This window comes from Schistocerca serialis, chromosome 5 (assembly GCF_023864345.2).
Source record: "Schistocerca serialis cubense isolate TAMUIC-IGC-003099 chromosome 5, iqSchSeri2.2, whole genome shotgun sequence".
Classification (NCBI taxonomy): domain Eukaryota; kingdom Metazoa; phylum Arthropoda; class Insecta; order Orthoptera; family Acrididae; genus Schistocerca; species Schistocerca serialis.
In genome coordinates this window covers 534,032,086-534,057,079 of record NC_064642.1, presented here as the reverse complement: position 1 = coordinate 534,057,079, position 24,994 = coordinate 534,032,086, and the positions used below count along the sequence as shown (strand labels likewise).

At 44.1% G+C, this 24,994-nt stretch overlaps 1 protein-coding gene across 1 annotated transcript in view; it reads left to right on the top strand.

Annotated features, from left to right (window-relative positions):
• LOC126482061 (A disintegrin and metalloproteinase with thrombospondin motifs adt-2-like) overlaps positions 1 to 24,994 on the top strand; it is a 178,116-nt gene that overhangs the window by 129,463 nt on the left and 23,659 nt on the right. Inside the window, exons 11-14 of the mRNA XM_050106037.1 lie at positions 3,487 to 3,646; positions 6,195 to 6,290; positions 17,833 to 17,953; positions 20,337 to 20,440. Coding sequence (XP_049961994.1) covers positions 3,487 to 3,646; positions 6,195 to 6,290; positions 17,833 to 17,953; positions 20,337 to 20,440 — 481 coding nt within the window. The remainder of the gene's footprint in view (positions 1 to 3,486; positions 3,647 to 6,194; positions 6,291 to 17,832; positions 17,954 to 20,336; positions 20,441 to 24,994) is intronic.

Here is a 24,994-nt window from a genome sequence, read left to right as displayed (position 1 = left end):
GGTCGACCTACCCATCGTGCAGGTAGATTTTGATCCAAATAGGCTCTGACATCTCTGTGGTGGTGAGGAGATGCACCACCTTGTTGTAAGTAGAATCTTTCATGTCCAAACACCTCTCGGATGGCAGGTAAAATCGATGTTCGCAGCATATGAAGATACATCTCACCAGTTACGGTACCTTCAAAGAAAAACGGGCCAATCAAACCGCGTTATGACAGACCACACCACACATTAACACCTAGTAAATTAATATGATTATCCACATGAATAAGAGGATTTTTAGGAGCCCAGTAAACGCAGCTCTGGCTGTTTACGGTACCAAAATGTTCCAATGTGTGTGAATTCTCATGGGACCAAACTGCTGAGGTCATCGGTCCCTAGACTTACACACTACTTAAAGTAACTTATGCTAAGAACAAGACACATACCGATGCCCGAGGGAAGAATCGAACCTCCGGCGGGAGGGGTTTACGGTACAGTTCAGTTTTAAGTGCGCATCGTCAGACCACATAACCATACCTGAAAACCGTTCATTCTCGGGAAGCATACCTTCAAACCACATACAGTACTCAATCCCTTGATCCGGGTCGTCCTTGTTCATAGCGTGCAACGATCTTGGAGTGTACACTTTCCACTTTGCAGCCTTCAGAATATGTCGTACGCTTGATCGGCTTAGCCCGCTTTCAGGTGCACAGATTTCTGAGGTGACCTAGTAAAATTTTGCTGGATTTGGTGATGTTTTTGGTCGGCCAAACCAATCCTCATTCGAAACCAGAACAGCTGTTAGCGTGAGTGACATGTCCGAAAGAACAGAACCGTATCCATATAAGTATATAGGTCTGGCAATACAGGCCATGACTTTCTTCTTCTGTGCGGATGCACACATATTGTCCGAACTCTTACGGGACTTGGTCTTCCACGAGTAATGAGTGTGTTGGGGTGGGACACTACGAATGTAGTGTGTGGACATACAAGGTGAGAATGTGGGTGGCGCGGGAGGCGTGCGCGAGATAGTCCCTGCAGTCGCGCTATCCTCTATGCCCTCGGTGGCTCGGATGGATAGAGTGTCTGCCACGTAAGCAGGAGATCCCGGGTTCGAGTACCGATCGGGGCACAAATTTTCACCTGTCCCCGTTGATCTACACTCCTGGAAATTGAAATAAGAACACCGTGAATTCATTGTCCCAGGAAGAGGAAACTTTATTGACACATTCCTGGGGTCAGATACATCACATGATCACACTGACAGAAGCACAGGCACATAGACACAGGCAACAGAGCATCCACAATGTCGGCACTAGTACAGTGTATATCCACCTTTCGCAGCAATGCAGGCTGCTATTCTCCCATGGAGACGATCGTAGAGATGCTGGATGTAGTCCTGTGGAACGGCTTGCCATGCCATTTCCACCTGGCGCCTCAGTTGGACCAGCGTTCGTGCTGGACGTGCAGACCGCGTGAGACGACGCTTCATCCAGTCCCAAACATGCTCAATGGGGGACAGATCCGGAGATCTTGCTGGCCAGGGTAGTTGACTTACACCTTCTAGAGCACGTTGGGTGGCACGGGATACATGCGGACGTGCATTGTCCTGTTGGAACAGCAAGTTCCCTTGCCGGTCTAGGAATGGTAGAACAATGGGTTCGATGACGGTTTGGCTGTACCGTGTACTATTCAGTGTCCTCTCGACGATCACCAGTGGTGTACGGCCAGTGTAGGAGATCGCTCCCCACACCATGATGCCGGGTGTTGGCCCTGTGTGCCTCGGTCGTATGCAGTCCTGATTGTGGCGCTCACCTGCACGGCGCCAAACACGCATACGACCATCATTGTCACCAAGGCAGAAGCGACTCTCATCGCTGAAGACGACACGTCTCCATTCGTCCCTCCATTCACGCCTGTCGCGACACCACTGGAGGCGGGCTGCACGTTGTTGGGGCGTGAGCGGAAGACGGCCTAACGGTGTGCGGGACCGTAGCCCAGCTTCATGGAGACGGTTGCGAATGGTCCTCGCCGATACCCCAGGAGCAACAGTGTCCCTAATTTGCTGGGAAGTGGCGGTGCGGTCCCCTACGGCACTGCGTAGGATCCTACGGTCTTGGCGTGCATCCGTGCGTCGCTGCGGTCCGGTCCCAGGTCGACGGGCACGTGCACCTTCCGCCGACCACTGGCGACAACATCGATGTACTGTGGAGACCTCACGCCCCACGTGTTGAGCAATTCGGCGGTACGTCCACCCGGCCTCCCGCATGCCCACTATACGCCCTCGCTCAAAGTCCGTCAACTGCACATACGGTTCACGTCCACGCTGTCGCGGCATGCTACCAGTGTTAAAGACTTCGATGGAGCTCCGTATGCCACGGCAAACTGGCTGACACTGACGGCGGCGGTGCACAAATGCTGCGCAGCTAGCGCCATTCGACGGCCAACACCGCGGTTCCTGGTGTGTCCACTGTGCCGTGCGTGTGATCATTGCCTGTACAGCCCTCTCGCAGTGTCCGGAGCAAGTACGGTGGGTCTGACACACCGGTGTCAATGTGTTCTTTTTTCCATTTCCAGGAGTGTATATCAACGCCCGTCAGCAGCTGAAGGTATTAATATAATTCTAATTTCCTTACCAGGTAGGATTGACGGAGGACACCGAAAAAGTGCAAAAAAGGGCAGTTCGTTTCGTGTTATCGCGCAATAGGTGTGATAGTGTCACTGATATGATACGCGAGATGGGGTGACAGTCACTGAAACAAAGGTGGTTTTCTTTGCTTCGAGATCTATTTACGAAATTTCAATCACCAACTTTCTCTTCCGAATGCGAAAATATTTTGTTGACACCCATCTAAGTAGGGAGAAATGATCATCGTAATAAAATAAGAGAAATCAGGGCTCGAACGAAAAGATTGAGGTGTACCTTTTTCCCACGCGCCATTCGAGAGTGGAATGGTGGAGAAGTAGTATGAAAATGGTTCGATGAACCCTCTGCCAGGCACTTAAGTGCGAATTGCAGCGTAACCATGTAGATGTAGATGTAGGTGTTTTCCAAAGATATTGACTATCAAAGAGTGTCTACATTTTTTCTGGACCCCTCTACAAAAATGGTTCAAATGGCTCTGAGCGCTGTGGGACTTAACTTCTGAGGTCCTCAGTCGCTACTTAAACCTAACTGACCTAAGGACATTACACACATCCATGCCCGTGGCAGGATTCGAACCTGCGACCGTAGTGGTCGCGCGGTTCTAGACTGTAGCGCCTAGAACCGCTCGGCCACTCCGACCGGCGGACCCCGTTACACTCCACAGTGATTATGAAGGCATAGTTTCATCATTCCTGTTGTAGGAGGTGAATTCGACGCTTCAGGCACCGTCGCGGTAGACAATAGGAGAGTGTGTGTTTGTTTCACCTTTTTACACCGCAATGTCCTGAGCAGTGACTGCCGCCGCTGTCCTGTCGTTAGCGGTCGGGTGTAAACAGCTGTGACCGGCGTGTTGACAGGAGTGCCAAGTGCCTGTTGGACGCGCCAGGTCCAACGCCCAAGGAGCGCGACCACGCGCGCTTCGACGACCTGCCGGGCACGCTGTGGGGAGCCAAGCGCCAGTGCGAGGTACTGCTCAGGGACCCAGACGCAGTCACACACGCCCAGCAGAACCAGGAGGTACGGTCGCCCTGGCTCTCTCTCTAACTCACTCATCGTCTCCCAAGCCGAAATCGTATTAATCAATCAAAGTATAGATGCGTGTGTGTGTATACATGCGTGCGTGCGTGCGTGCGCGCGCGCGCGTTTGTGTGTGTGCGTGTGTGTGTGTGTGCGCGTCTGTGTCCATATGTTTAGATGTATCCAACCGTGCTGTTATCCATTTCACCTCAGAGCAGCACTTGCACCGTTCCTATCCGTTGAGTATCTTCCACTCTCTATCTTTCTCTACTCCTTTACAGTTTTTACCCTTTACGGCTCCCTCAAGCACCATGGAACTTATACCCCGATGGTTAACACATGTCCCATCACGCCGTCCCTAGTTACTGTCAATGGTTTCTATATATTCCCTTTTCTGTCGATTCTGCCGGAAACCTCCTCATTCTTTATCTGATCAGTTTTAGTGTTTTATACACGGTCACCTTTATGGGCTACCTACACTATCCTATAATTCTCCCAATAAACCGACGTTGACTATTCACTTTCTCTATTACCGACCTTACGTGCTCGTTTCATTTCTCGTCACATTGTAACGTTACGTGACTGCGTCAAGCAGCACATCACTAATACTGTGTTCTAACATTAGACGATTGTTTTTCCCACTCATTCACGTATCCACGTTAAAGGGGGTAGGACGTGAAACGGGCCGGCTTGGAGCAGGAGAGGCACCACAGGACATTTTAATTTACACTGTCTATACTTTTACAAATAAATTCATAAAACTTTGCTAGCATCACCAGGAAGGATTCAGGATTCACAATCATAGCAGAGGAAGTTCAAAAACATAACAAAACAAATTTTCTTTACATGTAAAATTTCATCATTTTTTCACTTGTTATTGGCTGCATTTGTTGCTGTAGGTACACTTTTCTTCATAAGTAAGAGAGATTCTTCGATGAATTTTGCACAACATACAAACCATACTTACAGGTGTATGAAACTCTAGAATTTCCCAAATCTGTTGAAAACTGTGGTAAAAATTGCTATAATTAACTATAAAACTCGAGTTTTCTCTAAACACAAAGTTTAAAACGTAACAGGCCATTCATTTTTCCATACATTAAATAAATTCTAGAGAGTATGGTTTCTAAGCTGTGCAAAATTCATCGAAGAATCTCTCTTACTTATGAAGAAAAGTGTACCTATAGCAACAAATGCAGCCAACAGTAAGTGAAAAAAAAATCATGAAATTTCACATTTAAAAAATATTATTTTTTCGTGTTTTTGAACTTCCACTGCCATGCGTGTGAATCCTGAATCCTTCCTGGTCATGCTGACAAAGTTTTATGAATTTATTTGTAAAAGTATAGACAGTGCAAATTAAACTGTCCTGTGGTGCCTCTCCTTCACCAAGTCGGCCCGTTTGACGTCATACCCCTCTTAACTTACATTTTTCTACATTTGGCGCAAGCTGCCGTTTCTTACACCAAATAGAAACTGTGTCCAAGTCGTCCTGTATCCTCCTACGGACACGACGACGACACACGATATAACAAGACAACAGTTCACTTTTTATTAACACTTATTTGTTTACATGTCTCGAATATAGCCCAGCATCTGATAAAAAGATTTAACACAACGTATCGAGTAACATAATTACTATCTTAACATTGGAGCTGAGCGAGACCCATTTTATGGTGTTCTGGTGATGGGCTACACCAGGAACACCTAAACGAATGAGGTTTTAACAACTGGAGTATTAAGAGCAGCCAAAAAAGCCATGAAATAATACTTTCTTAGGGGTGACAAAATGGTCGCACGTCTCCTGTGTGACTTTTTGCCAGCTTAAACCAGGAGAAATATTTCAGTTCTTCCGTTATTGCATAGTTCAGAAGTTTGGTTAAAAAGCAAGTCATTACCCTGCCTTCTGTTACTCTTCGTCAAAGTAGCCTTTATATTATATTTTGTGCTACTTATTCTGTCCCTTCCTTTCAGCAGATCTTCTAAGCCTTCCTTACTCCTCCGGCCGGACAGTATGTCGTACGTGAATCGTCGCGCTGGAATCTGCTCTCCTTGTGCTCTTATTCCTGTTCAAAAAATTTTCTTTGACATCTTCCATTGTCTTTTTGGCATGCAAATTCAATAACAGTGTTGATTACGATACCACTGCCTTACAACTTTTTTAACACGAACTTGCCTTTCTTTTCCCTACACTTTAATTACTCTCACGTGGATTTTTTAGCTATTGTAGATTAACTGCTTGTCTATGTACCTTAGACCCAGACTTCTCAGGATTGTGAATATATTATTCCACCTTGCACTGTGTCGAAGCTTCTTTATGCGTGCACAAATGCCTTCCATTAATAAGCGAGACTTCAGAATAGCTTCTCTGTTAAATTCTATCTTTCTTAAACCAAACTCATATGCACCTATAAGTTTTCAACATTTCCTTGAATGTTCTGTATGTTATTTTAGTCAGCAGTTGATAAGCGTAACTTGCAAATTCTTCTACGGTGTTCGCATTTATCCATAACAAGGTAGGAGAACACTTTTGTGTGTTTACTTACAGGATATCTGCCAGAACCTGAAGTGTAGGACGCCTCATAGGTCTGGGTTTTACTTCGCCGGCCCTGCCCTGGAAGGCACCACCTGTGGGAAAGACAAGGTGAGTTACAGCCTGGAACCGCTTAGTATCTTCCATTGTTCACAACATCTTGGTAATCCGCGGCAGAAAACCTGTTGGAAATTATTCCCAACTCCTTATCAAAGTTGCCTTAGTAGTCGTCTTAATGGCTCATGTACGGTGATCAGTTGGCAGCCATTTTGATTAAGTAATTCATTTTCTGATCCTCTGTTTCAGACTGTAATTGTTACTCCTGAAAATTATTAGTGTCTAATGATGGGTTAAAATAAAGTATGATACATAATTACTTGTGAATCAGTGACTTAGTATTTGGACCAAATATTTTGCAAACTTCATAATTAGATCTTGCTTCACTTTACCCGATATAAATTTTAGAAATTTTATTTTTATCAAAATTTGTTTTTCATGCGACATACTGAAGCCAATGATCGTAAAGACACGATGTCTTTCATAGGACAGTGTGTTAAGTGTTTCAACACACATTTCAGTCACAATTCAATTTGCTTGTTTTTTCCATATCGAAGTTTACTGTCTGAATCTGTAGAGATACATGATAAAATGCAGAGTATTTTACTCATACAGCTATGTGTTGACTTCCCTGAGTAGTAGAAATCTTATTCGGAATAATATAAACTTCCTAAGTGGAATACGCGATTCATGAATGGTGATGTTTCGAAATAAAGTTGACCGGATATAAACAACAAAATGATGAGCTTACCGAAAGTCACTAAAAATTATGTAACGTTATCTTCACGTCTCTGTCGATAGTTAATCCTATTCTCCACCAATGCTTAATTGCTAATCATGAAACAAATTATTTGTCATTGACCACGTTTTTATTCAACTGCTTGCTCTTAAAAGATAATTACAATTACTCTCGGGGAGAAAGTCTAGTTTTACGATTGGGAATATGAGACCATGCGATGATGGTCGCTTGCTGCAACATTCTCTGCCATAAGGCGTCATTGACTCGAGGTATAAGAACTTGGGTGACACTTCCCAGACACATTGCTTGTTCATCTGAGAAGAGTGCATGTGATAACTTCGCGATTTTTTAAAGTTCTAGAACCATCAAGGCTAATCATAAACAGGATATGTGACCGCAGATTATCTAGAGAAAATAGACAGATCAGGACATGCATGATTAATCACTGGATTTGGTGTGACTTTAAACTATTGGTAAGACAGGACAGGTCCTTCCTTCTTTCACACCAATCCTTACATTAGCATTGTGCAATAATTTAACTGACAAGACTGAATGAGCAGTACGTGTGTTGGTACAGGTAGCCTGATTAATCCATTCCCTTCTCTTCCAGATATTGTATCGTTATATACAGTATAATACTGTAAGTAATCACTCCACAAGCACTTAGTAAGCTCTGAGGACTGCCAGCAACATGGAAGCTGATGTAACTGTGCGCTGTGAAACTTTAAGCTTTTAACGTATTTTTCTAAAAATAAGAATATTTACGCTTGTAATGTAAGATATGAAACTACTTCTGTATCACAGTTTCTAGCAGCTGAAAACTTAGTCATCCTGGGAAAAAGGTGCTCGTACAACCACCCAACTACACTCCTGGAAACTGAAATAAGAACACCGTGAATTCATTGTCCCAGGAAGGGGAAACTTTATTGACACATTCCTGGGGTCAGATACATCACATGATCACACTGACAGAACCACAGGCACATAGACACAGCCAACAGAGCATGCACAATGTCGCCACTAGTACAGTGTATATCCACCTTTCGCAGCAATGCAGGCTGCTATCCTCCCATGGAGACGATCGTAGATATGCTGGATGTAGTCCTGTGGAACGGCTTGCCATGCCATTTCCACCTGGCGCCTCAGTTGGACCAGCGTTCGTGCTGGACGTGCAGACCGAGTGAGACGACGCTTCATCCAGTCCCAAACATGCTCAATGGGGGACAGATCCGGAGATCTTGCTGGCCAGGGTAGTTGACTTACACATTCTAGAGCACGGGATACATGCGGACGTGCATTTTCCTGTTGGAACAGCAAGTTCCCTTGCCGGTCTAGGAATGGTAGAACGATGGGTTCGATGACGGTTTGGATGTACCGTGCACTATTCAGTGTCCCCTCGACGATCACCAGTGGTGTACGGCCAGTGTAGTAGATCGCTCCCCACACCATGATGCCGGGTGTTGGCCCTGTGTGCCTCGGTCGTATGCAGTCCTGATTGTGGCGCTCACCTGCACGGCGCCAAACACGCATACGACCATCATTGGTACCAAGGCAGAAGCGACTCTCATCGCTGAAGACGACACGTCTCCATTCGTCCCTCCATTCACGCCTGTCGCGACACCACTGGAGGCGGGCTGCACGATGTTGGGGCGTGAGCGGAAGACGGCCTAACGGTGAGCGGGACCGTAGCCCAGCTTCATGGAGACGGTTGCGAATGGTCCTCGCCGATACCCCAGGAGCAACAGTGTCCCTAATTTGCTGGGAAGTGGCGGTGCGGTCCCCTACGGCACTGCGTGGGATCCTACGGTATTGGCGCGCATCCGTGCGTCGCTGCGGTCCGGCCCCAGGTCGACGGGCACGTGCACCTTCCGCCGACCACTGGCGACAACATCGATGTACTGTGGAGACCTCACGCCCCACGTGTTGAGCAATTCGGCTGTACGTCCACCCGGCCTCCCGCATGCCCACTATACGCCCTCGCTCAAAGTCCGTCAACTGCACATACGGTTCACGTCCACGCTGTCGCGGCATGCTACCATTGTTAAAGACTGCGATGGAGCTCCGTATGCCACGGCAAACAGGCTGACACTGACGGCAGCGGTGCACAAATGCTGCGCAGCTAGCGCCATTCGACGGCCAACACCGCGGTTCCTGGTGTGTCCGCTGTGCCGTGCGTGTGATCATTGCTTGTACAGCCCTCTCGCAGTGTCCGGAGCAAGTATGGTGGGTCTGACACACCGGTGTCAATGTGTTCTTTTTTCCATTTCCAGGAGTGTATTTTAAACCTTCGTGTTGACTAACTGTCCGTAGCTCAATGGGCAGCGTGTCTGACTGCTATGCGGATGGCGCTGGTTCTCATGCTGGTACTGGCAGGGATTTTTCCTTTGTGGGAGGACTAAAACAGGGTGCACTCAGCCTCGTGATGCCAATTCAGGAGATACTTGAATGAGGAGCTGTGGCTCCAAGGTCAAGAAAGCCTGCAACGTCCGTAAGAGCGCTGTGTTGATGCCATGCCCCTCCATACGGCATCCATTGACAGCATTTTCACAGGACGACACGGCAGTTAGTCGGTCCTGATCGTACTTTCAGGGAATATTGACGAAATGGGATCACGTAATAACTTGTTCCTCTTCTTTCTTTGGTTCTTATTTTTCCCCTACTCCTTCATCTTCCCCACGTTGTCTTTTTCTTTCTTCTGCCCATGTTGTTTGCAATTTATTATGTCTTATGTCTTGCAAGTATACTCCTTCGTCTTCCCCATGTTGTCTTTTTATTGCTTCTGTCCACGTTGTTTCCAATTTATTATGTCTTATGTCTTGCAAGTAAGAGCCAATGATGTACAGAGGACACAATTGTAGAATTAGAACACCATTGGGGAACTCTGAATACTTCGAAATAAGACAAGGACTTAAGCAAGGAAGTATTCTATCTCCTGCACTTTTTAATGTTGTGATGGAGGGAATGAATAGGGCAGTTAAAGATATAGTAAAAGAAAAAGACAAAAAATATGATTTTTGCAGATGATATGGTAATATGGGGTGATAAAGAGGTAGATGTACAGTTACAGCTTGATGCGTGGAAGGAAATAATGGAAAGGTATGGATTAAAAACAAATAAAGATAAGAATGAAGTAATGGTATTTGGAACAGAGAAAGGAATCAACGGAAATATTGCCTTGAATGGAGAACCCCTCAAAGTGGTAGAAAGTTTTACTTATTTAGGGAGTGAAATATCTAGGGATGGAAGAATAACTAACGGAATTAATAGGAGGTTACGGAAGGGAGGCAATTTCTACCAAACAATAAAACACCTGATTTGGAGTAATGAAGTTTCAGAAAGAGCAAAACTCCTTATGTATAAGAATTATTACGTCCCTATTGTCACCTATGGTGGAGAAACATGGACAATGACAGAAAGGGACTGGAGCAGACTGCAAGTAGGGGAAATGAAATTTCTCAGAGCAGTTAAGAGAAAAACACGAATGGACAGAGTAAGGAATGTAGAGATTAGAAAGGACCTCAAACAAGAAAGTATGAGAGAGGAAATTGAAAGAAAGAGATTAAGATGGCATGGGCATGTTAAGAGGATGCATGGGCAGAGACTCCCCAAAATTATGGAAGAACTAAAGATGGATGGGAAAAGACCTAGAGGGCGCCCAAGAACACGGTGGAAAATGGGAGTGAGAATATCTGTAGAAAGGAGAGGTGTGACCTGGCAGCAAGTGGAGGAAGAAAAGTGGTGGGAGGACCGAGCCAAATGGAGAGGACTCATGAGCACCCAGACCCGACAGTAGCTGGAGCGGGATTCGGATATAGATATAGATGTCTTGCAAGTGTTCTAAATTCGTTATTTTATTCTTAATTAAGTTTTTTTACGATTCTTTGACGTTGTTTCTTTCTAATATATTTCTTGATTATAATATGCACTTTCACTATGTTGTGCCTAATATTTCAGCTTTTCTTAATCGCGCGTTTAACTTTGCAATATTTGTATGTTTTTGTGGTATGATCAGCTTAAATTAGTAGAAGCAAGTTCTTTGAGCGCTCTCTGTGTGACACCAATGATGGTTTTTGTATCTTTGGAGGCCTGTTGGGCTGTCAGGCAATGGAAAACGTCCGCAGGGATGGAACCATAACCCGATATACACACATTAAGGAAAGTTATGCATCACCTCGGTTCCGAGAGTTCCGGAACCTGTACAGAAAATTAGAATAGAGATCAGCCTAAACATCATATCCTCCCTTTTTATTGCTCATTAAAATCACACATTGCATGTTGTAACACCATACAGCGAGACCTTCAGAGATGGTGGTCCAGATTGCTTGCTGTACACACCGGTACCTCTAGTACCCAGGAGCACGTCCTCTTGTATTGATGCATGTCTGTATTTGTCGTGGCATACTACCCACAAGTTCATCAAGGCACTGTTGGTCCAGATTTTCCTATTCCTCAACAGCGATTCGACGTAGATCCCTCAGAGCGGTTGGCGAGTCACGTCGTCCATAAACAGCCCTTTTCAATCTATCCCAGGCATGTTCGATAGGGTTCATGACTGGAGAACATGCTGGCGACTGTAGTCGAGCGATGTCGTTATCCTGAAGGAATTCATTCGCAAGATGTACACGATGGGGGCGCGAATTTTCATCCATGAAGACGAACGCCTCGCCAATATGCTACCGATATGGTTGCACTGTAGGTCGGAGGATGGCTTTCACTTATCGTACAGCTGTTACGGCGCCTTCCATGACCACCAGCGGCGTACGTCGGCCCCGCACAATGCCACCCCAAAACAGCAGGGAACCCCCATCTTGCTGCACTCGCTGGACAGTGTGTTTAAGGCATTCAGCCTGACCGGGTTGCCTCCAAACACGTCTCCGACGATTGTCTGGTTGAAGGCATGTGCGACACTCATCGGTGAAGGGAACGTGATGCTAATCCTGAGCGTTGCATTCGGCATATTGTTGTGCCTATCTGTACCGCGCTGCATGGTCTCGTGACTACAAAGATGGACTTCGCCATGGTCGTCGGGAGTGAAGTTGCGCATAATGCAGCCTATTGCGCACAGTCTGCGTCGTAACACGACGTCCTGCGACTGCACAAAAAGCATTATTCAACAGGGTGGCGTTGCTGTCAGGGTTCCTCGGAGCCATAATCCGTTGATAGCGGTCATCCATTGCAGTAGTAGCCCTTGGTCGGCCTGAGCAAGGAATGTCATCGACAGTACCTATCTCTCTGTGTCTTCTCCATGTCCGAATAACTTCGCTTAAGTTCACCGCGAGAATCCTGGACTCTTCCCTTCTTGAGAGCCCTTCCCGGCACAAAGTAAACATGCGGACGGGATCGAACCGTAGTGTTGACCGCCTAGGCATGGTTGAACTACAGACAACACGAGCCGTGTCTCTCCTTCCTGGTGGAATGACTGGAACTGATCGGCTGTCGGACCCCTCCGTCTAATAGGCGCTGCTCATGCATGGTTGTTTACATCTTTGGGCGGGTTTAGTGACATCTCTGAACAGTCAAAGGGACTGTGTCTATGATACAATATCCACAGTCAATGTCTATCTTCAGTTCTGGAAAACGGCATGATGGAAAATTTTTTTGATGTGTGTAGTTTTCATTGCGTTTCCACCCTTCTGCGTCTGGATTCGGTGTCGGAGTCTGTTCCTGGTGTCCGATTCGGGAGGCAAGTGGGTCAGTTCTCCTTCTTGTCTTATCCGGTTTGTATGTTTTGTGCAACACCGCTACACACAAATAATTACTACAAGTACAGGAACATGTCCTGAGTACTAAGCTCCATAAACGGTCGCTTCCAGTACTAAACACCCGTACAGAGACAAAAATCAGTTACCAAGTTGCTGGAAAGACTGTGATGGTCCCTACCCTCGTGAGCTGTTGACTTGTGGCCGGCAGATTCTGGACCAGTAGCGGCTTCCTCCCCACTAGTGCTAAAGCAAGCTCCAGCCTGCTTAGATGATGTTCTCTGACATTGAACTGGCGAAGACAGACTCCGGGCCGCCGGCGATAAACCTTAAGTAGTCGCGGAACCCTGAACTCTTGGCTCCGCAGATGATGAACTCTAGTGAGCTCCCACTAAACTGTGTTTTGACTCTGAACTGCGAGTTATAAAGCGTCATGGATTACGACAACGATTCCGCGCTACTGGCTGATATTATGGGTGGTAAACGGATGCCCAACTCGTTGTCTCCTCATGCAGGGTAATGTCATCGTTATGTACGATTGGCGCACGTGATGAGACGTGATGAGTAGTGGCAAAATAGCATGGTCGCCAGGAATCCAGCGACAACTGCCGAAATTCTTACTGGCCTCGCCTAGATGCAGGCTCATTGATACGCCATTGTGACAGAATGGTGGACTACCCGGCAGGGGTAGTGACATGTGCTGCAACAGTTTGATGTCAGTGCGAGCTGATTCGGAGTTTTTACAGTGTTAAAGATTATGGGTGAGATCTTTTCAGTTATTGGTTAAAGAGTCTAGCACGTGATGTAGCGGTTATTTCAGTCGAGCTTTCTAATTATCTGCACAGTTATTTTGCGATCATGCTGTGTACAGAAGTTGCGAAGGTATCCTTCTGGATAGTGGAACGAAGATGCATAGCTCGGACACTTTTAGTGAAATGGAGCCTTATCTACTATCGAGTAATGCCTTTCAATCCCTCATGTTGTAGATTCAGAATTATCATTCTCTCCAGCATTAGAAATGATTAATTTTTGCATACAAGAAGTCGTGTATTGAGAATATGGAGTTTCGCTACTTTGATAAACTTACTTGTATTAACTGCACTGAGAATCCACGCGGGCTTTGTGAATGTCTGCACGTAAAATAGCAACATGCTGCCATCCGTCCGCGCTTATTGCTTCAAGTCTCTCCACATCTCTGCTCAGATGTGACATGAACAGTTATTAACTGAAATAATCGTACGCTACTGTCGCAAACCATTAGCAGTAAACATTCTGTTCTTCGCATGGATTCAGGTTACAGGTGAAGAAAGGAAAGTCATCAGATGCTGTTCTGTAAGACTGATGATTTCTGAAGACAATACACCGTGCTCTGGTATATTAATGAGATGACTTGTGGAACACATAATAGCAAGGGGCTTTCTGCTTACGGTAGTAAGTGGAGAATTTTTTCTTAAACTACAGTGTGGTCTATGTGGTTTAATTAAGTATTTCAATGAGTTTTCTTTCTAAGCGTATATGCAAAGATTACGGATAGGAGGGATCATCCTCATTGCAAGACTTTTGGCTGTAAGTTGAAAGCATAACATACTATATAATTTTTGGGCAGAATTTTGAAGAATTATTACCCACTGCTTGATGTTTAAATAACTAGCTATGCAAAGTACATTTCCATTGCGCGTACTCTAAGTAACTGTGTGTGTCTGTTATTACATCGTTACACTGAGTGCTTCTAATTTGTTTTCTGCGACATAAATGTTCATCGACAACTGCATAGCTTCATAGTTGGGGGCTTTAGTTAATTGTTCATGATAGTAGCTAATTTTTATTACACAACACACCATTTAAAACTTCTTTTTCCAGAAATACAGCAAACTTTCGTTTCATTAGCCTGTCTTGATTCATTCTGCAGATGCGTCCAAAAAAGAATAACTATCGCTTCGCCACAATTCCTGATTTTGTCGTATACTTTGATAGATCCTCTCATTTACTTTCATTTTCCAACCAACTGCAGTTTGTATTTCACCCATCATTTCTCCAATAATCTGTGCTTCAAGTAGCTCTACCTAGTTTATAGTTCTTTGTTAAGCATACGGAAGAGTGTTGTACGATGAGCATAGTGTACCTAGGATAACATGATGGTATTTGCTCTGTACTTCAGTCTGGTGTTTGATTTTAAACTCACATGAAGGAATGCGCACTAGAGATGGCCATAAGCAGCTTCTGCCATTTTTATAGTTTTTGCTGATGTTAGACATAACGCTCTGTTTTGTGCAGCGTTGGCAAATATTTCGCGTTCGGCACATTTCAGTGCCGTTTAATATATTGAAGCTATTTTTAATATATTGTTCCTTTTTCAGTTTTATTCACCTCCGTAGTTTTCAGTAACTGTAGCATATATCTCAAAATAAAATTCAGCCATCTGCTGGGAAATATACTTTTATTTGGCTTACTGTAAATTGTCAGTCTGTGTTTACAATTATCACATTTTTGCGCTTATCATGACATTAAGCTCCCATGAAGAAGATACTGACGTCTGCTTAACTAAGTAAGTTTCTGTGGTATACTTCGTATACTTTACATAAATGTATAGCCAGGGTCTAAAGATTTGTAATATACCTAATTTCGTAGACTTCTAAAGATGACAAATTAATTTATTGAGACTGGTAAAACGGAATAAAAATTTATTTGCAACTGATCTGAAATTACTTTTTGAGCTACAGAATTTTATGATGAATAAAACGCTATATATTTTTAGAACTATTTATATGCCATGTGGATAGGTAAGTCATATTTCACCGTTCATAGACCGTCTTGTACTTTGAAGTAGAAGGTATTTTCCATCGAACACATAATGCATGAAAATGAACTGAGTTTCTTTAATGCCTTAACAATTTCACCTGCCTTTAAAGTAGAAATTTGTGTTAATTTCTGTAAGCTTCTACTTCAAAACCTGTTTTAACTTGTAACTGGTTTTTGATATCACTTCTGATTAATTTGACTTCACTTACTGGTTGTAGGAGTGTAGTACAGTAATAATGTAACAGAAAGACGATTGCAACGCTTTTAAATTTCACTGGAATATTTGTTCATAGGTGAACGACCATATTGTACCTTGGAAAATGTTTTCTCATTTTAGCAAACCTTAATTTTTTGAAGTAATTTCTGTAATGTCAAGGAAAGCCTGCATCACTTCAAAAGTAAATGCCGTGATTTAAAAATCTGATAGGAAAACATATTAAACTTCTATTATAAGGCTGGTTAGAGGAGGAACGCTGAAAAGTGTACCAAGGAACATCTCTCCTCTACACACGCATCAAAGCAACTACAAGGACGTGCTGGAAAGTAATGCATCCGAATTTTTTAAGTGAAAGTCCTTAAAGATGTTGAAATAAAACGAACTTCATTAATATTCCATATCTTTGATCTTCATGTCCTCATATTTATTTTTCAACTTAGTCAGCATGGCTACGACCAAATTTCTTCCATAGAGAGGGCAGAGTGTTGATACCGTCACTTTAGAATGTTTGACTTCGTTGATGGAGTCACAGCCTCGGTTCTGCTTGCACTGATTCGTCACTATCCAAGAGAAGTCCTCGAAGGGGTTCTTTAAGTTTCGGAAACAGGTGAAAATGGGATGGGCCAAGTCGGGACTGTATGGACTATTGTGGACGCAAGGCGTCTGGTCCTTACAGACGTCGCAGCGCTCGTGTGTCGCCTAGCATTGTAATGCTCAAGGAGAGGGTCCACCATGTGTGAACGAACTCTTCCAATAAGAATCTCGATTACAGAACGCTGTTTCTCACGCACCGACATAGTTACGTTTCACTCCGCCACGTTACATGCTACAAGTCGTAGCCCTCTAGCGGCAGAGCGCTACTTTTTGAGCTACAGAAAATAAAGATGTAGAACGTCAATAACGTTTGTTTTATTTAAGAAGTTTAAATAGTTCTCACATAAAAATTTCAGAGGTATTACTTTTCTGCATGGACTTGTATGGCATAGTATTTTAGTTTTGTGTTTCTTGATATTCACGGCTTGTAAATATTTGCAACCAAACAATAGTCTCTTTCCACTTTATTCATTCTCATCCAAGCCAGATTTTTCTACTCCTTTATGCGGTATGGTTTCTTCAATAAAAACCTGACAGGAGCAGTTGCTTAAATAAATCATCTGTAATGAAATTCCAGAAGAATTGTTCTCAGAATTTCTACTGAAAAAAAAATTATATTGGTGATAAGTATAAAGAAATTTTTTTGAAAGAAATTTACTCATTTTGACTCCTTTTTATTGTACATAGTCATGATTTCGGATTTGTAGCCGTTTTCAAGTGCATATTGACGTGTTAAAATCTGTCTGACGTGTCTGTGACATGTCATCGTTGAAAAAGTATTTTTCTGGTCTTAGAAACCAGTTCTCGTTGTAGAGAATACAAGTGTATAAAATATGGCTGAGAGATCAGTAACATACAGTGTGGAGTATTTACTAGCTAATATATGCTTGTGACCTGCATCCATCACTTCTGTTCATCAGATGAGCGCAAGTGATCAATGCAGGTCATAAGAATATATTAACTGCTAAATACGCTACACTAAACCACACTATATATAAAAACTTCTTTCAAAAAATCCTCTGACTGTGATCCCCCACGAAGGAAAGCTCATTATAAAGAATGCACCACTCAACTTTATTTTATAATATTCGTCCAGTGCACGACATAGCGATGTTATGGCCTGTAATTAGCCTGATCATAGAGATTTTTCGTTTGTTACTTGACTGAATCGAGTCTCGTTATTTTCCACTAACGAATATCTGCATGGCTATCCCATATTTTCAGTGTGTATGCAGCATAGTAGGTTTAGCGTTTGTAATGGGAAGGATGGCGTAATTTCCATTATAAAGCCCAGGTGCCGAACCCTTGCCCCTGTGCGTGTTCTTCCCACAGTTTGAGACGTGTCACTTCAGGAAGAGTCTTCTGAGAATTTTGTTAAGTGGAAGCCGGTATGCGCGCTCTTGAACTCAATCTGTTTTAAGAAAAACGAGTCGGCACGTTGCTGTTAGATTTGAGTGACGTTTGCCTTGTATAGGCCACAGTAACGATGCTGAGGAGCTTTTTCCGTCGTGCCTCCCCGTGACGAGCTGTTGGTGCGTGCTGTTGCAGTGGTGCCAGGGAGGGTCGTGCGTGCCAGCCAAACGCAAGAAGCCACCCAAAGTCGTGAAGGGGGGCTGGAGCGCCTGGAAACCGGAAGCTTGCACCTCGGGCTGCATCATCAAATCCAAAGGTGAGTTCGTATTGTTAACCAGTGGATGACATTCAATTTGCTTCTCTTTAAGGCACCACTTTCATCACAGAAAGGCCATAACTTTCATAACCTGAATGGATAATTCACAAGGGCGGAGCCGGGTTTATGGAGGATGATTCGACTTTATCTTCCTGCCAACGTCAACATCTTTAGAGATAGAGCACTAACTACGAGGGGGACCGAAATGGGTGCTGAATGTGGCCTTGTTAAAGAGACATTAATCACAGGAACGCCGAGAAAGAACAGAAAACCTAAGTACTGAGTGCTATACAGTGATTTGAAGCCTAGTGAACGAGAATTCGAGTCTAAGTCATTGCGTTTTACGTCATCGCGCTCTTTGCCTGGTAATGGACAGGACATTTACATTAATTTTTAGACAACATAGTTGTATGGAGATAAACAGCGATTAATTTACTTATAAAAAATTATTCAAAATGAGTCACAATCGCATTATTTATCTTGCCGCCAACCGGTTTCAACCCGCGATGGGGTCATCCTCAGGGCAATTTACACCATTTGGTCGCTCGCTGGAGTCGTCACCCTGCCTGTGCACGGTTGGTGTAAATTGCCCTGAAGATGACCCCATCGCGGGTTGAAACCGGTTGACAGCAAAATAAATAATGCGATTCTGACTGTCATTTTGAATAATTGACATTTACATCAACCACACTACTTGTACATACAAACGCTCACGAGATATTCAGATGTCGGACGATGGTGTTTCAACGCCCCAATGACAAGCTCTGAGCAACAAGCATTCGCACACAGAGGATCAAGTCGTGTCCTCTTCGAAAGAATCATTGACTTTAATCTATTTAGGGCGGCCATCGAAAGTCTCAGTTTGGGTGCCCAGAGGAGGATTTCAACCAGGCCTCTCAAATACGAGTCTAATGTCGGGAAGCTTACTTTACTAAGTGGGCCACGAATGTACCAATACATCACTCCGACCTGTCACTACTCGTCTAGGGCTCAAATTACTGCTGAACTCGTGCTTGTTTCCCTCCTCAGCTGTTTCTAGTCCAGTGTTTGGCTTTCATAATGCGATGCGTCTTGGATTTACTGACGGATTGCACACACACACACACACACACACACACACACACACACACAACGCTCTCATGTGTGCACACAGCATTTAAATTGGAAATAAATTCAAGTAAGCAGTGCACGGAACACGAATTACTAGTTGCTTGGCCAACATATGAAACGTGGAAATGTCAAATGATGTTCTAAGTGCTATATTTTTCACGTAACACGTTTTCAGTGTTATTTTTCTCGGTATTATGCTGCAGTCCCTCAAGGCGGCAAATGAGGGAGGAAACGTTTCAAACGTTCGTTACTAGATGGCGCATGGTAGATGATAAGTAAACAAGGTCTTTGTTCCACAAGATCTGCAGAAGACCGTTGAGTCAGCTAAAACTATGAACCAACTACATGAACTTCCACTGCATACAACTGACTTCTTTGATTTTGTTGCTGAAGTGTTGTTGTCAATGCAGGCGTGTAAGATCTCCAAATACGGTATGATCAAAGTCTCTCATATTTACCCATCTCCAATAGTTATTAAAAAATCGTACTTTGAAACAGAAGACTGAAAAAATGTCAGTGTCTCCAAAAAAGGAAAGACCACAGGTGATGTATGTCACACCATACTTCATCTGACTGACCGCTCATGTTCATCAATTCCAAAACACATAGGTCTGTTGACGATGTTGCCATTCCGTCCTCAGCTGCGCAGGGAGCTCTATACTAAACTTCGGAACAGCTGATCCCAAGAACGCAGTTGTATAAGAAAGAGAAGTCAATACTGAAAGACATTGATTCTTGAAATTAATTTTGTTACTCTCTTGTAACAAATTTGAATGATATGAGAAATGGTGTTTGTTGACTATAGTGCAACTATTTGAAACATTACTGCTGTATTTTGGTACTTGTATTATCACACGTAAAACGTAGTGCCTCAGTATTAATCGTACTTGAAACAAAAACTTCCTTTCTGGCTCTTAGAACCAGTCACTCCCCTTGCATGATATTTAGAATGTACTTAATAAATTATTTTTTTTGTAAATTATTTTTTGGAGTGAGAGGTCAGCAGCATATTTCTTTGGTATCAGAATATCTTCTATATTTTTTGGAAACAAACAAATTATGCACAAAAACAGATAAGTTGTTTTTTGATTCTCCTGACAAATATAAAATTTACATTCACCTAGTATTCTTCATATTTCGTAATATACATAATAGACTGCGTGTCCTATCTTTTGTAATACCACGAAAAATTTGTAGTGTCAGCAAATTTCTGCTATAGCAACAGCCGTTGCATGCAATGAAAGTTGGGTAACGGAATACTTCTGGCTGACAGGTTTCCAACGGCGGCGGCGCAGCTGCGACAACCCGAAACCCGTTAACACGGAAGAAGGCTGTCCCGGACCCAGCTTCGACGTCGTGCTCTGCAAGGACGATAAGGTTCGTAGCTGAGCTGTCGCAACCAAAAATTCTTATTTATTTCGCAGTTCGGCCTCATTTTTCCGTCCTTCTGCAAACACCAACGGTTTTCTAATCCCGGAACAGTGATACTGCTATAGGGTCTTTCCTAAAACCTCTCAACAGATTCTGCGTTTCTAATATGCTAATTCCTTACCACGTTTAGTGGACGATTCTCTATTGTACAGGGTGTTACAAAAAGGTACGGCCAAACTTTCAGGAAACATTCCTCCCACACAAATAAAGAAAAGATGTTATGTGGACATGTGTCCGGAATCGCTTAATTTCCATGTTGGAGCTCATTTTAGTTTCGTCAGTATGTACTTTACTGCCTCGATTCACCGCCAGCTGGCCCAATTGAAGGAAGGTAATGTTGACTTCGGTGCTTGTGTTGACATGCGACTCATTGCTCTACAGTACTAGCATCAAGCACATCAGTACGTAGCATCGACAGGTTAGTGTTCATCACGAACGTGGTTTTGCAGTCAGTGCAATGTTTACAAATGCGGAGTTTGCAGATGCCCATTTGATGTATGGATTAGCACTGGGCAATAGACGTGGCGCGGTACGTTTGTATCGAGTCAGATTTCCAGAACGAAGGTGTCCCGACAGGAAGACGTTCGAAGCAATTGATCGGCGTCTTATGGAGCACGGAACATTACAGCCTATGACTCGCGACTGGGGAAGACCTAGAACGACGAGGACACCTGCAATGGACGAGGCAATTCTTCGTGCAGTTGACGATAACCCTAATGTCAGCGTCAGAGAAGTTGCTGCTGTACAAGGTAACGTTGACCACGTCACTGTATGGAGAGTGCTACAGGAGAACCAGTTGTTTCCGTACCATATACAGCGTGTGCAGGCACTATCAGCAGTTGATTGGCCTCCACGGGTATACTTCTGCGAATGGTTCATCCAACAATTTGTCAATCCTCATTTCAGTGCAAATGTTCTCTTTACGGATGAGGCTTCATTCCAACGTGATCAAATTGTAAATTTTCACAATCAACATGTGTGGGCTGACGAGAATCCGCACGCAATTGTGCAATCACGTCATCAGCACAGATTTTCTGTGAACTTCTGGGCAGGCATTGTTGGTGATGTCTCGATTGGGCCCCATGTTCTTCCACCTACGCTCAATGGAGCGCGTTATCATGATTTCATACGGGATACTCTACCTGTGCTGCTAGAACATGTGCCTTTACAAGTACGACACAACATGTGGTTCATGCACGATGGAGCTCCTGCCCATTTCAGTCGAAGTGTTCGTACGCTTCTCAATAACAGATTCGGTGACCGATGGATTGGTAGAGGCGGACCATTTCCATGGCCTCCACGCTCTCCTGACCTCAACCCTCTTGACTTTCATTTATGGGGGCATTTGAAAGTTCTTGTCTACGCAACCGCGGTACCAAATATAGAGACTCTTCGTGCTCGTATTGTGGACGGCTGTGATACAATACGCCATTCTCCAGGGCTGCATCAGCGCATCAGGGATTCCATGCGACGGAGGGTGGATGCATGTATCCTCGCTAACGGAGGACATTTTGAACATTTCCTGTAACAAAGTGTTTGAAGTCACGCTGGTACGTTCTGTTGCTGTGTGTTTCCATTCCATGATTAATGTGATTTGAAGAGAAGTAATAAAATGAGCTCTAACACGGAAAGTAAGCGTTTCCGGACACATGTCCACATAACATATTTTCTTTCTTTGAGTGTGAGGAATGTTTCCTGAAAGTTTGGCCGTACCTTTTGTAACATCCTGTATTTCCCTCAAGTACTTTTCACAGGAGTAAACTAGGTTTATCGGAATAATATTGTACACCATGAATGACTCTCGAGAATACTCGAGAAGCACTTCAATAGTGCATTAGAGCATTTTGATGTGAGAAACGAGTCTGCAAAGATATCCAGTAATCCACAGCAGCTGTCAAATGCCTAACGAGTGAGAGAATCATTCCAAGCTAATCTGTAGTAGCCCATGGAGGACAAAGTTTAGAAAGGTGTTGTGCAATTTGCACCCTCAAATTAGTCCAGAAGAGAAGCGTTTGTGAAGCACATTTCGACATTTTTGCCTCTGCACCCATTTCCACCGCCTAGGTATCCTTGCCAACTCAAGCTTCGTGCTCTGGAGGAGCCCAGAAGCTACGGATGTCTGGCACAGAATAATTTTTCCGCCACTGCACCGGATTTTGTGCACACTTACAGGGAAACAAAGTACAGGACGCTGTACTTATAATCTTATTGCTCTATACATTGTTGCTTGTAATAAAGTTTTAAGCAATTTTTTTTTCTGTTTGTCAAGTTTATTTCGTTCCTGCTGCAGCTTTAAAAAAAGAAATTAAAAAAAACCTTCTTCCAGAAACACTGACATAGTGTTTGCTGTATGTAAATGGAATGCCAACTCCAGCTTCGAATGAATTAGTTTACTTGACGTGAAATCCCAATGGAGGCAATGCACAACTCCATGAACTTACCCAACATTAAAACGGTAACACAACGGAGAGAATGGTGTCAGAGGGTCCAATCGCGAATCCTTTCACTCAAATTTTGCTCATACTTGTTACATTATTTCTAATTTTGAAACTCCTAATGGATCAACTGCCTCAGGTCAAACTCGATCAGCTGGCATTTTTGCCAATGGATCACCAACAAAATACGTGGGCTATCCACAAAGTACATTACGTTTTGGAATTAAAAATAAATAAAGTATTGGAATTTTTTTAATTATATACAGATGAAAGCCACACTTCAATACTACTTTTCCACATAGTTGCCATTTAAATTAAGGCACTTATCGCAGCGATGGACGAGCTTGGAAATTCCTTCGTCGTAAAATTCGGCCGCCTGCGCCTTCAACCACGTGGTTAATCAGTAACCCAGTAGAAATACGATTTTTGTAGATTTCCTGTAAAGAGGCACTACAATAAATTCTCAAAGGTATTGCTAAACTCTGCACAACCTCAGAAGAGCAATACAAAACAAGCGCAGGGGAAAGTTGGGCTCAAAGATCTTGCTGATTCACGACAACGCCCGGGCCCACACGGCAAATGCCACTCGTGAAGTTCTCGAATCTTTTAAGTGGAAGTTGTTTCCTCATCCACCGTACAGTCCCGACCTGGCACCGAGCGACTTCCACTTATTCCCAGCAATGAATAAGTGGTTGGCTATGCAGCGTTTTGATTACGACGCACAGCTTCAAGAAGAGGTAACCACTTGGTTGAAGGCGCAGGCGGCCGAATTTTACGACGAAGGAATTTCCAAGCTCGTCCATCGCTACGATAAGTGCCTTAATTTAAATGGCAACTATGCAGAAAAGTAGTATTGAAGTGTGGCTTTCATCTGTATATAATAAAAAAATTTTCCAATACTTTATTTATTTTTAATTCCAAAACGTAATGTACTTTGTGGATAGCCCTCGTATTAAACATTGTAATTGCTTTCATTTCTAAAATAAAATACCAAATACACTGACGGAAAGAAATCGGAACACCAAGAAGGAGTTGTGCGGCATAGACGAAGGTTGGTAGGCGTGTTTATACACATGAACGATGATGTCCATTCAAATTTCACGCTGGTCGCATAAGAATGGCGCTAGTAGCGTCACTATGAGAAAGCAAATCATGTTTGCTCTAAATACACGTTGTAACGGTATTGAGCGCAAGTTATCTTTTGGACTGTACGTGGTAAGTTGATGCTGTATTCTATTGTATGTTAACCGGGGACCTAGAAACGACGGAGAGGCTCCGTCCCCGACGCAGCCGCAGTGGTCCACAACCCCACGACGACTACCGCAGTCCACTTCACCCCTCCGACGCCCCACTCCGAACCCAGGGTCATTGTGCGGTTCGGCCCCCAGTGGCCTCCCCCCCCCCCCTCCCCCAGCCCCACTTCCAGGGAACGTCTCACACCAGATGAGTGTAAGCCCTATGTTTGGTGGTAAAGTAATGGTGGTGTACGTGTATGTGGAGAACTTGTTTGCGCAGCAATCGCTGACATGGCGTAGCCGAGACGGAATAAGGGGAACAAGCCCGCATTCGCCGTGGCAGATGGAAAACCGCCTAAAAAGCATCCACAGACTGGCCGGCTCAGCGGACCTCGACACAAATCCGCCAGGCGGATTGGTGCCAGGGACCAGGCGCTCCTTCCCAATCCGGAAAGCTGTGCGTTAGACCGCATGGCTAAGGGGGACACCGCTATAAACACCTCACTGAGGTCGTGTAATAGGGCTAAGGGAAGCTGGATATTCCTTCAGTGATATTGCAAAAAGACTTGACTGGAACGTATCCACTGCACTTGTTTGCAGGCAGCGATGGTCACAAGAGAGTAGCATCGCATGAAGCCCAGTCTCCGGACGGCCACGTGCCACTGCCGAGAGGGAGGACCATCGTGTTCCTCGTATGGCTCTGGTGCATCGTACTGTATCTACAGCAGCCATTTGAGCAGCAGTTGGCACCATACTAACGCAAAAACTATTAAAAATCGGTTACTTCAAGGACAGCTCCGAGCCAGACGCCTTGTAGCGTGCATTCCACT